The sequence below is a fragment of the Globicephala melas genome, chromosome 15 (assembly GCF_963455315.2).
Source record: "Globicephala melas chromosome 15, mGloMel1.2, whole genome shotgun sequence".
NCBI lineage: Eukaryota > Metazoa > Chordata > Mammalia > Artiodactyla > Delphinidae > Globicephala > Globicephala melas.
In genome coordinates this window covers 3,060,119-3,077,773 of record NC_083328.1, presented here as the reverse complement: position 1 = coordinate 3,077,773, position 17,655 = coordinate 3,060,119, and the positions used below count along the sequence as shown (strand labels likewise).

Below are 17,655 nucleotides of genomic sequence, written 5' to 3'. Positions count from 1 at the left end.
TGCTGTCAGAACTAATTCTTATCGGCCCGGAAAGCTGAAGAGAGCACAGAGATGATCCCAGAATCGGGACGAGCCGGGCTATCAGCAGAGGCGGTGGCGGGGGCCTGGGGCCTGGGGCCTCCTTCCCCAGCAGCCGGGGCCCCCGATCCTCACAGAGAACACCGCTCTGGAAGGCTCCCAGGGCTGGAAGCGACAGGTGGAATTTCGCATCTTGTGCTCTGGAAACGCTTCCTGTTCCACAGCGTGCTGGGGCGTGCCCTGGGTAAACAGACGGTTCGCCCTGCGTGTTCGCCCTGCGTGTTCCGGGAAAGGCTGTAGGCTGGGCACTGAGTCGGGGGCAGGCCCTGCCGGCGTGCGGGCTCCGGGAAAGCTGGAGGGTAGCAGCCAGCTCTGCAGACCACTGCCGCCCCAGGGCCTGAGACTGGCCTGCGATGGCTCCTCAGCTGGACGGGATCTGAAACGCACACGGCAACAGAGGCTTCTCCGGCTGTTTGTTGTGATTTTAACAGCAAGAACCTGCGGTTCCAGAGGTCCCCTAGTTCAGAAACACTGTCGTCACCGCCAAGTGGCTGCAGGAACTGCAGAAGGAAAGAGTGGAGCCGAAGGGCCCCTGGCCTGCTGTGCAGATGACTCGGGAGCCCCAGGCTCCGTCTTAATGAAGTCAGAACTCGATAAGTATCTGCCTTTCTGTTCACCCTTTTCACGGCTGCCCGACATTATCCAAAAGACACATCCGATCGTGTCACTTCGCTTCTCAAGGTCCTCAGCACAGATTTTCAAATTTTTTTTAAAAAAATTAAGTGTAACCCTTTTCTAGACCAAATCTTATAACCCTCAGCTCAAAAGCAGGTCTAAGTGGTGCATTTTACTGCTGATTGTAAGCCGTGTTTATGGTCCTACCGTCAGTCCCCGATAACCCAAGCAGGCTATGTGGGGTCTGCCGTGGGTGAGGAGGTTAACACCGCATCTCAGGGCTGCCTGCGTCTGGAGCTTACACTGGGCCTCGTGCCTGGCCTTTAAAGGCCCACTTTGAAAGGTCTGGGCCTCTGGCCCCTCCTGCACGCGAAGCACGGCCTTCCCAGTGGTTCACAGCCCGGCCCAGCCCGCGTCTCCCTCTGGGAGGTCTGTGCTCCCACAGGCAAAAGGCAGCGCTCCATTCAAGGATTTGGAAACCACTTATGCAACCGAGCGGGACCCTATGGGCCTTCCCAGCATGGACCCTCCCCGCATCCTCTGCTGTAGCTCCTCTCTGAGGTACCCAGATAACAGTATCTGATGCCCTTACCCTGAGCTGTTTTACAGAGGCTAAAACCTCCGCCACGTGGAAGACGTTAACTACTCAATGACCCTGAGCACGAAACGTAGTCCCCAGACCTACTGGAGCCTGAGGATTGATCACGTGAACCCCTGTGCCACTGCCCTGTGACCTCACCGTCAACCACTCAGAGAGCTGCGCGTGAGCTGATCGCACACCCCGCGACCCCCCTCCCTCGCCTGGCCTTTAAAAATGCTCTGCTGAAACACTTCGGGGAGTTGGGGTGTTTTGAGCACCAGCTGCCCTGGACGCCTTGCTTGTTGCCCTGCAATGAAGGCCGCGCTTTCCTTCACTGCAACCCGATGTCAGTAGATTGGCTTTACTGGGCGCGGGCTAGCGGACCCAAGTTGTGGTTTGCTACCACTCATCCTCAAGATAAAGCCCGACAATGCCTTCTGCCCACTGAGCCCCCTGGCCCAGGAGGCGTGGCTTGCAGGGCGTTTCCTGGAACCCCTACCGCATCGCGACCACGTGGTAGTGTCGCTGGTGTCTACCCTGCGAGGACGGCCCACCTACATCTCATCCACTCCTTACCTACCTCTCTGAGCATTGAGGCCTGGCATATCTGAGGCCCTTAATTTGTCCTGGTGAAAAAGGGCGAACAAATAAAGGGGCTGATGAGTTTTCAAAATTAAATTTGCTGCCTTTAGGAAACTAGGACAAATTAAGGCTGTTCATCAAAGTTATCAGAGCTGCTGCTCTGAGTGAAAAGTTCAGAGTAAACCATTTCCCTGAGACCTAAGCATGCAGTTCACTTGGGAAACTTCCTCAAAGGGTTAGGTGCAGGCCCTGCAGCAGAAGACAGACGTTTCCGGGACATCGGATCAAAGCCTGGGAGTGAATCTTCCATGAAAAACAAGCCCGTGGTTTTCCAAACACACATCAAAATAGCTGGGTTATTTCAGAGCGGACAGAAGGTCAAGTACAGACTGCCACGAACCACGAACGAACACGAAATTCTGGGCTAACAAAATGTAAATTTCATTCTGCAAAGGAACCTTAGTGCAGGACACAGTTAGAGGGCTGCAGTCTCTCAGTTCAGAAGACGCCAGGCTGCTGTAGACAGGATTTTTTTTTTAACCTCTTAGACATCTAATAAAAATAGATGAAATCGATCTGTTTGTTATCTCCCTCTAAGCTGTGATCTGTCTCTGAGCTGTGATCTCTTTAGTCACTGCCGCTCCCTTACCCAGAATAACGCCGTTGGGCTCCTCCGGTGGCTGCCACACGATCCGCACAGACGTGAGTCTCACCTCTGGGAACACAAGCCTCACGGGTGGGCCTGGGGCTGAAGGGAGAAAAAGACCGGTGACTCAGGCGCCGCTGGGATGTCACGTGGGTACACGACGGGGCCTCATGGGGGAGGGTTCTGTGGGCTGGCCGAGGACAGTCATGACTGCCGATGACACCGTTCATGGGTGAGTTACTCTCAGTTCTGGGAAAGTGACTTTTGGAATCTCTGTGTCTCCCTAATGATTTTGAGAAATGCCTCATTTTGAATCCAGCTCATCTGCTTTCCAAGCGGCGTAAGCAGTGCTCATGAGCTATGCTGTGAGTCCTGTGAGCGTGTTACCTAAAGCTGGCGGCCCAGTCGCTAAACGGCATCGTAGAGGGTACGTCACGTCACAGGAGAGACTTCACCAATCTGAGCTGATTCCTCTCCTGGGCTGGACATCCACCAAGCAGGTGTCAGATAAATAGGGTGGCCGAAGGTGCCTCCCACCTCCAAATGGAGGTTACAATTACTGACCAAGTAACATGGCTGTAACCAATGATTTTTCTCTTAGGCACACGACCCCTCTCCCGCATTATCCCAGAAAATTAAGAGTTGATGTCCACAAACACACGGAATAGTGCTTCTGTGCGGTCTGGTGCAGCAGTAATTCAAAAACCAGCTATGTATCCCGGCACCATTGGATAATAGCGTCACGGCCGTCGTAAAATATATTTACTTAAATGGAGAGGTGAGTAAGCGTGTGGCCAGCGTGGGAACTTCTTGTTGGAACTTAAGAATGATTGGTTCCCAGGTGAGAGGCCATGAGCATGCAGCAATCAATACACACATAAAGCGACGTGCGTTACAGTCATTCCAGGGCTGCTGGATTCTGCCTCAAGCTATTAGGTTGAGAACAGTATTTTAAATTATAAACATGTGTCATGACCCGTGTTCAGGTAAAATAAATGAATGAAGGAGGCCATGGGCTCACACACCAGGACCAATTCATGAATAGGAAACTCTGACGTCTGTCTTCTGTGGTTTCTGCCCCCTCACTGTCCCCAAGGCTGATCATTTGCATCACAATGAAATGAGGGGAGGGAGAAACACGCTTATATCGGGATTGTGAGAGAGAAAGAGAAGTCAGTCCATGACTCTCCCCAGCCTATACTTTGGGAAGAAACCGTGATAACTGCCCGAGTCTGAGGAACAGTTCCTAAAAGCTCCTGTTACTTTTTATGGGTGTGGCCCTCGACAGAGCATATAGTTTTGCAAAGACATGACCTTGAGGTTACACGGTCCCTCTCAGACTCCAGCCGCCCTGAGACCAGCTCCCAGGGAAGGACCAGGTTCAAGGCGCCCCTCTTCTGGCCCAGGGGAGGCCCAGCTACGGGTGTCTCCCAGGAACACGGAGAGAACGTTGTCAACTCAGCGGTCAGAGTGCGATGGGGGCTTGATTTAATTACTTCAGTAAAGATGCTTAAGAAAATCTATGGGTGTTTCACTTCTGTCAGCTGCTTCTGAGCCTGGGTTTTTTGGGGGGATACTGGCATTTTCCCCCAGAATATTCATCATGGTCTATTTAACACAGATCATGTAAAGCAGCTAACCTTTAAGTGTTTGACATCTGCAAAGTGGAGAAACGTATTTCCTGATGATTTAGACAATGCCGTCAAGATGTACTTGTTACAGAGGCTGCGAACCCCGGGTATCCTGGGAACCCATCACACACTGCACTCTGTGGGGCCTCTAATGACCCCTTACTATGCAAACACGAGCGGGAAGCCCAGGGAATCTAGAATCGAGGCACGGGGTTTGCAGTGGGGTTTTTCAGCCAGGTTTGTGCCAACACCACCAGGCCTTAGGTTTTTCTGGCCCAGCTGCCCGGCCTTTACTGCACTGCCTACAGCAGAGCTACGATGAAATTGTGCTCAGGCTGTTAATTAGGCTGTGAACATTCACTCCGGCTGAAACTGGCCATAGAAGCGCTCAGTGACCAGAAAACAACTTTGTTTTGTTTTCCTGTGCTGAAACGAAGAAAAAAGAGTGTTTTGAAAAGTAAGTTAAAAATGACAACCATCCAAAGGGTTTGGATGGCGACAGCAAACCTGGGAGACGGGCAAAGGCAAGCCGTCGACGTACCGTCGTCTTTGGTCCGCTCCAGGATGGGGGGCGAGCTGGGGACCCCGTTCCCGATGCGGGTGAAGGCCAGCACCTGGAGCTCGTACAGCACGAACTTGCCCAGACCCGCCAGGAGCGCGGACTGCGTGTGGTTCCCTCGGACCACGTGGCTCCTGGGCTCCGGATCCAGATCTCTGGCGCGGTACAGGATCTGAGCGTGACACACCGGGGGGGGGGGGGGGTGGTCAGGAGGACGGTGTGCAAGGCGGGGCCTCGCGGGCCTGGACCACGCGGCAAGGACCAGGCAACTGAGGGTCCTCCCCCTGGGCAGCTGTGTTGAGGGCTTAGCGATCTAATTCCTATCCGCTGGCATTTTGGGGGAAAGATGGAGATGAAGCAGCTGGACTCCAGACTGGAAGGCAGCTGGAGATGTGCCCCAGCCATGGCCAGACTGGGAGAGCCAGACGCCCCGCTGTAATTCACAGGGTTTCAGGTGCCCAGCGGCAGCCACTGAAACCAGGGCTCGCTAGGAACACAGAGACGTGCTGCTTCCGTGCAAGGGGCCAGCAGCCACTCGTGTGCCCGGCTTATCGGGACATTAGGCTCCTGCCTCAGGACACCTGTGCTCTCCCCCTGAACCCGAGGCCCCACCCCTGGGCTAGTTACTGCCCACGCTGCAGACACAGCACGCTGAGATGCCCCCTCCACGGCCCGCCTGCTCCCCCTTATCCCCTAAGCTCACCCTCTCGGAACTGGTCCCTCAGATCAGTGACCAGAGGGCCGTAAAAGAGGGGGTCATCAGGGGGGACTTTGAAAAGGGCTTGGCGAGCGCTCTTCTCCAGGGTCCGGGTAGGGGGCGTGGAGTGCTGGTCACTGAACCCCCTCAGTGGGGTCGCCATGTCTAAAGGGGCCAGAAGGGAGCCATCAGGGTGCCGGGGTCGGGGGAGGGCATGAGAACAGGTGGGGAGACAGAATAGGATCTAAATGATGGAGAGCGGGGAGGAGAAGGCGGCAGTGCACGAGACAAGCGTGGCCTTGTGGCTAAATCCAGGAAGATCTGTCCTGCTTCTTGGGGGAGGGGGCGGAACAAAAACAGAGTAGGTTTTTAAGGGTCTGGGTAAACACACACAAGACTAAACCCAAAAACGCCTTCCAGAGAAGCTGGAAGGTGTCCAACCCTCACCGCTGATGACACATGTGCAGACACACGCGCAGGGATCTAATGATACGTCCTTAGCATTTCACAGAAAAAGCCACTTCCCACACCAACCCTGGGAGGGAGCTACCATCACTCCTCCCACTTTACAAGAGAGGAAACGGGCTCAGAGCTTTTAGTGCCTTGTCTTGGCCCACAGGAAGAGGGAACACCGATGCCTCATCTCCAGCCTGTGATGAAGGTAGACGAGACAAGTGACGTGGGATCAGGAGACAGGCCAGAGCTGCAGATCGGCAGGAAAACGTGGGCTCACGGGTTTGGGGAGACAGGTGACAGCACCGTCACAGCGTGGGCGGAGGAAGGTCACCTGAGCACATACCTTGTAGCCCAGTATGAGCCCATTCTGGTCCTGCTCGGGCACCGAAGCCCACGTCAGTAAAATCTGGGTGGAGCTGACGGCCTCGGCTGACACGTTTTCAGGGGCGGCTGAAGGAACTGCAGAGAATGAGTTAAATAGATTGGCACCCAAAGTCTAAAGGCTTCTACTAATAAAGGTCTAATTTTTACCCACATAATCAAGTCCTTGAAACAGCAGTGTATTCTGAACATTTTGCAGTGATCAGATTAAACCTGCACAGAAATGTAAATCTCTTTAATATTAGCAACAAATTCCATGAATCCTGGGTATTTAGGAGCTCAATTTTACCTGAGTCCACCCAGCAAGAAAACAAGCTTCGTCTGAGTCTTATATTAACTTGTGAGAACTGTGACTTTCATCCTAGACGGAAATCCTCACCGTCATACACCAGTTTACTGACATCTCCAAACGGGGCACTTTGTGGGGGGCAGGTGGGTGGAGAGGGGAGGGGAGGGGAGGGGAGGGTTACCAAGTGCACATCCCTGTGTGGGAGTAACAGGCACCAAGAAAAGGGCAGCTCTCAGCACCCCCCAGAGCCTCCACGGTTGAAAAGGAGAACACGTCAAGTTCACGAATCTCATGGGTACATAACATGTGATAGGGCTTTGGCATCTTCTCAGTCACCCCCCAGGACCGCCCTGTGGGCTGGTTCACTCTTTCCTTCATTCACTCACTGATTCATTCACTTGCTCACTCACCCATCCATTCGCTCACCCATCCATTCACTCACCCATCCATTCGCTCACTCATCCATCCATTCGCTCACCCATCCATTCGCTCACCCATCCATCCATTCGCTCACCCATCCATTCGCTCACCCATCCATTCGCTCACTCACCCATCCATTCGCTCACCCATCCATTTGCTCACCCATCCATTCGCTCACTCATCCATCCATTCGCTCATCCAACCATTTGCTCACTCATCCATTCGCCCAGTCATCCATTCTCTCATCCATCCATTTGCTCACTCATCCATTGGCTCACTCATCCATTCGCTCACTCATCCATTGGCTCACTCATCCATTCGCTCACTCATCCATTCGCTCACTCATCCATCCATTCACTCACTTATCCATCCATTCGCTCACTCATCCATTCGCTCACTCATCCATCCATTCGCTCACCCATCCATTCGCTCACCCATCCATTCGCTCACTCATCCATCCATTCGCTCACCCATCCATTCGCTCACCCATCCATTCGCTCACTCACCCATCCATTCGCTCACCCATCCATTTGCTCACCCATCCATTCGCTCACTCATCCATCCATTCGCTCATCCATCCATTTGCTCACTCATCCATTCGCCCAGTCATCCATTCTCTCATCCATCCATTTGCTCACTCATCCATTGGCTCACTCATCCATTGGCTCACTCATCCATTCGCTCACTCATCCATTCGCTCACTCATCCATCCATTCACTCACTTATCCATCCATTCGCTCACTCATCCATTTGCTCACTCATCCATCCATTCACTCTCTCAACCATTTGCTCACTCAACCATTCACTCACCCATCCATTTGCTCACTCAACCGTTCACTCATCCTTCCATTCACTCACCCATCCATTTGCTCACCCATCCATTTGCTCACTTATCCATTCACCCATCCATCCATTCGCTCACTCATCCATCCATTTGCTCACTTATCCATTCACCCATCCATCCATTTGCTCACTCATCCATTCGCTCACTCATCCATTTGCTCACTCATCCATCCATTCGCTCATCCATCCATTTGCTCACTCATTCGCTCACTCATCCATTCGCCCATCCACCCATTCGCTCACTCACGCGTAAGTACTTCCTCCTCATGGCACAGCCACTGTGAAGGTTGACTCTGTTAGTCAGTTAGTCTGAATCCGGAAAGTAATGTGTGTTTGCACGACGACAGTGCTCCCAACCTATGATTCCTAGAGTTCCTACACTGAAGTGATCTGGTCTTTGTTGTGGGTTGAAGTGTGTGCCCTCAAGCTCCTATGCTGGAGTCCTGACCCCACTACCCAGAATGTGACCTTATTTGGAAACAGGGTTGTTACAGATGTAATTAAAAACATGAGGTCACACAGGGGTAGTGTAGGTCCTAATCCAATTGGACTGGTGTCCGTATGAGAAGAAACAGATGTGCACGTGGGGAGAACCCCCTGGCAGGATTAGGCTTGTGCTGCCACAGCCCAGGAGCTTCTGGAAGCTGGGGGCTGGCTGTGACAGGCCCTCCCGGCCGCTCCAGAGGGGGAGTACGGCTCTGCTGACGCCTCGGTCTCCACCTTCTGGCCTCCAGAACTATGAGAGAACATATATCTGTTGTTTGAAGCCCACAGTTTGGGTCCTTTGTTACTGCAGCCCCAGGAAATGAACACAGGCTTTAAGAAAAACATGCCAGGATTCATGCTGGGCCTGGAAGAGGTGCTGCTCCGTCGTCGCAAGCTTGAGCTGGTCGTTCCCACGACTGGCAGGTCTGAGATGGAGAGAAGAGGAGGCCCAGCAACAGGCTGCCACCTCACAGGGTGAGCTTCTGGGGGACACTGAACCTGGGCTCAGCCACCTCTGTCCTGGGAGGGCTGCAAGCCCCAGGAAAGGGCGACTTCCCTGGCTCGATGCCCAGGAGGCAGTGGCCCCCCTCCCTTTGTCCACTTGCTACACTGACTGACTGTCCTCAGAACTCAGGCACCAGACCTGCTGCCAGTGCCCACAAAACAGAGATGCCACTGCCAGTGCCTGTTAGTCCCAAGCACAGGGGCCCTCCTGGCGTTTCTGGAGAGAGAAGATGCAAGTCAGCCCACTGGGCCGATAAAAATTTTTTCTTCCCAAATATGTCAGTTGAGAGTCATTCATTCCGTTATTCAGTCATTCAACAAAAGAATATTAATTTATTTGAGCAGATAAGTGTCACAGGAAAAGAATCTTCACGGTTTCCGGTTAACTCAGCCCCCTGAAGGGGAGCATGCTTGCCACACATGCCGCCCTGTGTCCCCCTGCCTCTGGCGGTGGCTCCCATGGCGTCACCTGTGCTCTCTGTGCCTTGGGGGCCCCCACCGGGTGTCGTAACTTCCGAGGCAGTTACCAGGACACTGTTTACACCCATGCTTATTTTATAAAAAACTGAGGGATAAGCTGGCACCTGGAATCAACTGTGAATTAAAGGAGCCATTATCATTCAAAGAGAAGGTAAGCCTCCCATTTACCTAACTTCGTTTTCTGACTTTATTTAGAATCAGGTGAGAGCAGAAAACATACTCTATGCCCAAGATACTAGCGCTATGTTCTAAACTCCCATCCCTGTCTGTGAAGAGAGAAGCCATTGTCATAGCAACACAAACGGTCAACCTCTCAATCCTTAACTGCTTCCTTCGGGTTAATTTTTGAAACCATGAATGCCCAATTCTCACTGTAGATCTACAAATAATAGCTGATTTCCTAAGATGCAGTGACATGTGAAACCATTTACTGGCAGGCCATCCACATCTCCAGAGAATGAGGGCAACCCTGTGATCACAGCAACGCAGCCCCGGCGCCTAGAACACAGCTGGTTTCCTAATGAGAAGACAGGCAGAGAAAATCGCAGTGTTCAGGATGAACATTTCAGCTGCTTCGAGTCCCACCAGGATAAACTCTGCCATCTAATTACTAAGTATTTATGTTTCTAAGATTTGAAAAAAAAAAATCTTACTCATTACCTAACTTGAAGGAGATTCAACTTCTTTCCCAACCTGATATCTTGAGTTTTGAGACCATCCTAGAATCTCCCCTTTCATTAAAAACAATACCATTTAAAATGCGTTTTTCCTTCAGTTGTTCTCTCTCCTCTACAGGGTTTCCCACCCCTCAGCTCACAGCTACTCCTCATGTAGTCTCTTTGATTTTTAGGGCCTCATTTACCCTTATAATATATTATAATATATCATAAGGTGTCATGAAACCAGCTTGACTGCACTTCAAAACTGGAAACCTCATTTAAATGTGGTTCAAGACGTTCTGCTCGGTACCTCCATTGCTGGCTTTCAGCGCGTCTGCGCACCGTGCTGTCTCTAAGCACTGATGGATGGCTATCTTCACTGAGGTGACGCTGGGTTCCAGAGGTGGGAGTGCAGCTCTCCTCTCCCCACCAGTTCTCTCCAACCCCTCTCCGTCCTCATCAGTGGTGGTGGTAGCACTCCACCAGTGGGCCCGTGTAGCCCCTTCACCCTCTTTGTCCAATGCTGAGCAGTGATTGGCAGGACAAGTCATCTGAAGGGGCTGATTTCTCTGCTGGGGAGGCTACCTGCCCAACCTCGGCAGCACCAGGGAAGGCAAGATATCAGAGCTGCCACAGCTGGGAGGGGCTTGTGGGTCAGAGGTGAGAAGCTTCCTGCAGCAGAAGGTTCTGGAAGCTCCATTTGGAGGTGGGGGTACTGAACCCCTCCAGGACCAGCCCCAGATGGAGGGGCCAACATGACAGCACCAGTTTCCCTAGAGGAGAGAACAGCCCATAAGGGGTCCCAAGGAGCCCACTCTTCTGGTATTAAAAATATCTGAGGGCTTCCCTGGTGGCGCAGTGGTTGAGAGTCCGCCTGCTGATGCAGGGGACACGGGTTCGAGCCCCGGTCTGGGAAGATCCCACATGCCACGGAGTGGCTGGGCCCGTGAGCCATGGCCGTGGAGCCTGCGTGTCTGGAGCCTGTGCTCCACGATGGGAGAGGCCACAACAGTGAGAGGCCCGTGTATCACAAAAAAAAAAAAAAAAAAAAAAAATCTGAAATCTGAACCACCCATATCTTGAAATGAAGATCAATAACCCTATTATCAAGTTGTAATGGAAACACCTGCTGAACCAAAACTGTTCTCTTCTTCTCCAAGAGATATGTGTTGAACCAAAATTTCTCACTGAACAAACATTCAGTTAAAAACGAAAGATAATTTTCTGTAAGCCATAACCCTCAAAAGAAGAAAGAACGGGATAGCTGGCAAAGCAAAGTGTAAGCTGTAAGAACAATTCTCCCTTGAGATCAGAAGCTTTCTCAGCAAGCGAACTATGAGCCTGGCCACAGTCAGCCCCGCTGGCCTGCACGCGGTCCTCTTCTGGCCACACGCACACACATCTGTCAACCGAGACGAAAGCGAGCCCACAGTGCTTTGCTGGATACAAAATCTATACCTCAGACAACGACACTGCTCGGCAAAGTCTTTTCAGAGTCTACCTAAGAGATGATCCAAGATCATCTGAGGAGAGCAGAGGTAGAAGAAAACACTGGAGTGAGTTCACACATAGAGCGATGGCCTCTGACCACTGGAAAGATGGCCGTGCAGCAGCTGGAAGGATTTTTACAAAACCAGAGTCTCAGTGCAGCAGTTTTGCCACTGGTTTACTTTGTTCTTTGAAAACTTACCCCAAAGTATTATTTTCTGTTTTGAATGACACTTTCTTCATCTTTACATAACATGTAGTTTGTTGTTTTCTGAACAATATCCTTGGAAAGTGTAGCCAGGCGTACAATTTGAGGTTGACAGTTATTTACTTTCAGCTCCTTCAAGACCATTATTGCATTGTCTCTGGCCGCTCTTGTTCTTGAGAAGTTGGCTTCCAATGGTCTTTGTAGGTGAGATGCCTTTGCTCCAGATGTCTTTAAGATGCTCTGTGGCTTCTGCATTTGCAGGTGTAGTGCAGTGCATCTTGGTGCAGACATATTTTTATTTATTCTGTTCAGGATTCACGACTTCAGTCAGATACATAATGTCTCATGTCAGTTCTGGAATTTCTCGGCCATGATCTCCACATGTTTCCTCCCTCTCGTTCCCCCCCCCTTCTCTTCTGAGTCTCATTAAATGTATGTTGGACCTTCTCGTTCTGTTCTTTATGTCTCTTAACCTCTCTATCATACTTTCAATCTTGATGTCTTAGCACTGTATTTTGAGGTTTTTTTACTCATTTCCAGCTTCCAGTTTGGTAATTCCCTCTTTATCAGTGTCTAACCTACTTTTTACCTCAATCAGAGTGGTTTATTCAATGACTGTGTTTTTCCTAAAAAAAAAATACTGTTTAAAATGGTATTATAATCTTTACTTAAAGCGTTCATGCTTTCCTTTAATAATTAAATACTTTAATATTTATTTCCAGTTTTACTGAGATATGATTTGTATATAACATTGTGTAAGACTGAGGTGTACAACATACAACATTAAAATGTTGCACATTTTAATCTCATACACTGCAAGATGATTACCACCATAGCATTTGCTAACGCCTCCATTAGGTCACATAATTACTGTTTATTTTTCTTTTTTGTGGTGACAATGTTTAAGATCTACTCTCTTAGTGACTCTCTCTTTTTTTTTTTGAATTATAACCGACATACAGTATTATACTGGTTCCAGGTGTACAACACAGTGATTCAGTTCTTAACAACTTTCTATAATCACTATGCTGTACATAAGGTTACTCAGAACTTATTCATCTTCCTACTAAAAGTCTTTAATTAATTTAAATGTACTTATTACATTTGGAGGTGTCCAGCGTGGAAACAGCTGCTGGGAGGTGCTGGCTTCCCCTGGCTGCCCTTGCGTCCCACACGGGCTTCCAGGGTGACCTCTCTGCTTTTGTACCTGTGGAGCCTTGAGAAGACAGGACACACCCTGGGCTCAGGAAGCCTCCGAGGAAACAGCTAAGTCACAATGGAGCTAGTTCACCGTCTCAGACTTTCTACCTTCTTCTCACCCCTCGTTGGGTGGAGGTCAGGAAGGTATTGAACAGTGCCCACCCCCCCCGCCCCTGCCCCCCACGGGATACATCAAGCACTGGGAGAGCATCACGGGGTAAGGGGATGGTGAGAGGAGCAGAGACGTTCTTCCTTTTCAGGAGAAAACCTCACTATTTCAGACTAGTAGAAAGAGCTGTCCTGTGCGTCCTTAAAGTGTTAGCAACACTTTTCTGTGTTTCTACAAACTCGAACCAGGCCAGTAAGGGTCCTGCAAACCATGTTGACCACGAAGCCTAGAAGAAGAGCATTCTCCAGAGAGACCCCTGAAAGTTTTTCTTTCCTTCCTGACCATGAGCGGCGCCCCGAGCCCCGCGGACGTGAGCAGAGGGGTGTGTGCCATTTCTGCGCAGGTGTTAAGACACAGGTGCGCCCACCCTTTGCTCATTCTTCCCCTCTGGCAGCTGCATGCAGATGGTGGTTAATTTACAGGACAGCAGAGCCTGGGTCCTTGAATCACCTCATGGACGAGAGCCACCCAACAACAAGAACACCCATCTTAGGCTGTAATGAGAGAGAAATAAACTGCCATTGTGCTAAAGCAATCGAGCTTTTGAGGGTCTATTTTCTAGCGCAGGGGAGGCTCAGCACATCACACGCATGACTTTATCAGGAGGAGGTCCCGAACACCTTGCATTATAAAGATCTCCTTAGAGTCTCTGTACACGCCTACTTTTCATCATTGGTGGTGAGAATTACCCCTAATTAAAAAGGTAATAATGCGAGTCTAGCCCCTGGTAGAATTCATCATCAATTTCAAAGCAGCGTCATGGGCTCTAATGCAGTTGGACCTAATTACTCAGGAAAGTGTCAACATAGACATGGCAGGGGAGTGGGGGATGAACCAGCGAGATGCCAGTGACACTGCGGACGCTCTGCTCGGTCTCCAGGGAGACACGGGGAGGGCCCGGCCAGCCCTCATCTCACCTGACTCCCGTGTCCGGCCCCGCACGGACTCGCTCCAGGGCCCGGCCCCGATGGCGTTGAAGGCCTGCATCTGCAGCTCGTACTCTGTCCACTCCTCCAGCCCCTCGACTGTGAGCTCCCTCTCCAGCCGGTCGCTGATGACTTGGGCCAGCGCAGTGGACGGGAGGTCGGGACGCCAGCACGTAACTCTGTAGCCCACGGACTCGGGGTTCCCATTGTACTGCGAGTCGGGCAGCGGCTGGAAGTGGACAACAGTCTGCGGTGAGCCAAGGTCTTGGGGCCGCCCCCCGTGAGGGTCTCCATGCACGGGCCTGTCTTAGGGGGCCAAGTCCCCGGAAGAGATGTTCTGGGGTGAATATTCTTATGACCTTTATTCTACTTTCCCCTGGAACTTTTCTTCTGTTAATTAAATGAAGTCCTTTCAGTAACTTTGGCTGGACATAATTTCTTTTCATACATTTCAGCTTAATTTTGTGGGGAAATGTTCTGATTCAATATCAACCTGGCTCTCTTACAAATACTGAGTATTGGTTCCGTGTCAACCTGGCTTAAGGACTTAACAGGTTCAGCCTGCAGGGCCAGCGGCTTTCCTCCCCAAAGATATTCCTCGGTTCCAAGAAGCCAGTGAGTCATGCTACTAATTAATAAGAAGCGGGGGCTGCTCTGAGATCCAACACCGACTGCAAAATGCAATACTTCCTGGTTTAACGATGAGATTAGTTTGGACCGGGACAAGGCAAGACTAGGAAATGACTAAGCTCTGGGCTCCCACGCAGGCCCCCCACCTCCCAACTCACCACCCAGCGGAGCCGCAGGCTGGTCTCGCTTGCGGTTCGGACGGTGATGCTGGTGGGGGCCACGTCCGGGGGGGCCTGCAGGGTCTGGATGACCCGGGAGGACTGACTGAAGGGGCTGGCACCGACGACGTTCACCTGCCTCATTCGGAACCTGGAAGCAAAGCCCACGACCGGAGTTACTCTGCACAAGAGGTAATGTGGAAGGATGGAAACCCGCCCACAACTCCAGGGGTACGAGGTGGGCGGGGGCAGATCTGTGTCTGCCCGCATCACAGAGGCCATTGCTCAAGGCCGCGCTCTTTCCACCTGGTTTCATTAAAAATGTGAAATACATATATGGCCTCTTGCCCTAAAAGCCTCCACAGAATGGTAAAGGCACCGCAACTCAGCAGTTTCCCGTTCCGAGGGAAGCGTGACTGGATGGGTTACGTGGCCAGAACCTGTGCCGTCAGATGCCCTTGGCTGGTTCAAGTTCAGGGTGAGACCAGGGGATTAGAGCTCAAGTAGCTCTTTAACGGAAGTGGAATGCCACAACGTCGCTACCAGGTGACAGCTTTGAAATTCCAGCGTCTCTTAATGACCAAGGGTGCCCTGCAACCCATCCTCTGTTGGTTCAGGAGACGAGCAACGGCCCCAGACTCCACACCCTGCGACTCTCACCCCATCGCTGACTTGCCTTTTTCCTTGTCTATAAAACGAGGGTGGAATTAGATGTTCTTTAAAGTCGATGTTAATGTTCTCAGTTTTTATCTCTTCTCTATTAATATGCACAACTATTCGAATTGAACTTATATACCAGACAAATATCCTAAGTAGACACACATATTAATTAGAGGGGCTTCCTAAATTTACGTGATTTTAAGACAGGTTCACTGATCTCTAATCACACTTTCTGATCTTGGAAATGACTGTATAGCTTATACTAATTTCCCACGGCAAGTCTTGCATCCCAACAGGTCATTTTATGCTGAATGTTTTTCTCTAAAAACAAGTGTATCTTGATTCATCTGCTCTAATCTTAGGAAGGATGGTAAAATGAATGTAAGTTAAACAGCATCTCTCATCAGGTTTTTTCCAAAACCCCTAAGCCTGCTGTATCGTACTGAAAAAGCGTCCTTCGCAAAAAGATGTAACATCTCACCTTTTACTCCCTGAATTAGTCATTCTTAGTCTTTTGTTCCCCGATCTTATGAAATGTATCCATCCTGGCAGAACAGCGACTTTATCAAACTCAGCATCTGGTGATAACTGGAAATTCCACCTCCTACAGTGACCTTATGGGGGAGTCACGATGTCTCTACCAGCCCATGACCAGCCTACCCTTTGTTAAGGCCAAGGGTGTACTGCCTGGATAGGTTTCAGGATCAAGGAGCAAAGGTTAAATGGCACATTAAGTGCTTGATCACTGCTAGTCCTGGGCGGGGAGGGGGAAGCGGAAGGGTGCTCTGAGGACGCCTGCTCTGTGTACACACAGCACGGTAACAGTCCCCGGAGGTCGTGGAGTTTTGTAAAGAAAAGCACCACATCTCCAGCCACGTGGGCCTTGGCTACTAAGCCTAATGTACCAGCCATGCTGCTGGCTGCCTGGTCGGTGGCGTTGGTAGTAGGGGGCGTGGCTGACCTAGCATCGGGTACCACCTCCCTGGAATAACACGCGACCGTGTCTCGTGCCCCGAAAGGTTCAATTTACTGTTATGTCCACCTGGAAGTGTCTCGCCTACACTCATGCAGCCAGGTTTCACTACTGCAGATGGGGCCACCTGTGGGTGGGGGGCACCCCGTTCCTCGTGCGGGGTTCAAGGCCCGCCGCTCTCACCTGTAATGAGTGTAGGGCGTGAGGTTCGGGATCTGCAGCGTCTGGGCGTCAGGTTCATTCTCCTCCTCGTAGAGGGTAACCCACTCTTCCTCGTCACCGACAGCTCCAACCTGGGGAAGGGAGGTCTTGGGACCAGCTGGACGACACAGGGCGGAGGCTGCCATTCATGTACGTGCGGCCGCCCAGTGTCCCCCACGAGTGGGGCGAGTTGAGTCCTGTGTGTGCACACCCCCAACTCGTGCCTCTGAGATGTGGGCTCCTCTGTCCCTGCCACTGGGCCTGGGGGCGTTTCGGTCACCAGCTCACAGTCAGGACCTGGGCACAACTGCCCGAGCGCTCTGAGGCCGCGGGTGCAGGAGAGGACCTGGCTGTCGGGTCCTTCATTCCTGCTGAGGGGATAACTCGTCAGAGAAGACCTGCCCAGGACCCCACGGGACCTGGGTGGCCAGGTGTCCTCACGGAGGGTTCAGAGTCACTTCCACTGAAGCCGAGCAGGGGCCTCAGCCTTGCCCGCTCCCACCCTGACCCATCTGCCCAAACACACACCAAAGACACCGCTGCTGGCCGGGACACCGGAGGTCCTTCCGCAGGGGACTCGCTGCTGAGGTGGTAAGGACCCACCTCGGGGCACAGCTGAGCCCTTGCCAAGTGGGGCGCCCTGCCCGCCCTCTGGTCCTGCCCAGGGACCCATGCCTGCTGATTTATTCCCCGTCCGTGAACTTCCCATCCGGTCGGCTGCCCTGGAGGTATTTTCACGTGGCTCTGACCCTCCCAGGACCACCCAGCCTGCCCCCGAGCCACACATCTCGTGGTTCTCGCCACCTTCTGAGGCAGCTTCGAATTCTGCCTGCCCCAGTCTCTCTGCCCCACTCGCGCCGCCTTGCAGAGCCCCAAGGCCTGTCCCCGCGAGAGAACAACGGGGGGACACGAGTCACCACGAGCCAGGGAAGCCTCTGAGTTCTCTTCATGTCCCTGCATCCCTGTCCCAGGCAGGCTGGCAGGTGGTCATGGGAGGGTGGCACGAGAATTCAAACGACCTTGGTAAACTGGAGAAACGGACGTGGAGGATGAGAGGGGGACAGCAAACACGGGGCCGGGCGGCATGAGTCCCCAAGAAACTGAACGCAAAACTCCAAATACCCTTGACTAAACAC

At 51.8% G+C, this 17,655-nt stretch overlaps 1 protein-coding gene across 1 annotated transcript in view; it reads right to left on the bottom strand.

The window, feature by feature from the left end:
* Positions 1–17,655, bottom strand: part of SDK1 (sidekick cell adhesion molecule 1) — a 581,111-nt gene that overhangs the window by 92,251 nt on the left and 471,205 nt on the right. The window contains exons 23-28 of the mRNA XM_060285242.1: positions 16,502–16,611; positions 14,686–14,836; positions 13,889–14,126; positions 6,188–6,303; positions 4,674–4,863; positions 2,505–2,603 (exon numbers count right to left, since the gene is read on the bottom strand). Of these exons, the coding sequence (XP_060141225.1) occupies positions 2,505–2,603; positions 4,674–4,863; positions 6,188–6,303; positions 13,889–14,126; positions 14,686–14,836; positions 16,502–16,611 (904 nt within the window). The remainder of the gene's footprint in view (positions 1–2,504; positions 2,604–4,673; positions 4,864–6,187; positions 6,304–13,888; positions 14,127–14,685; positions 14,837–16,501; positions 16,612–17,655) is intronic.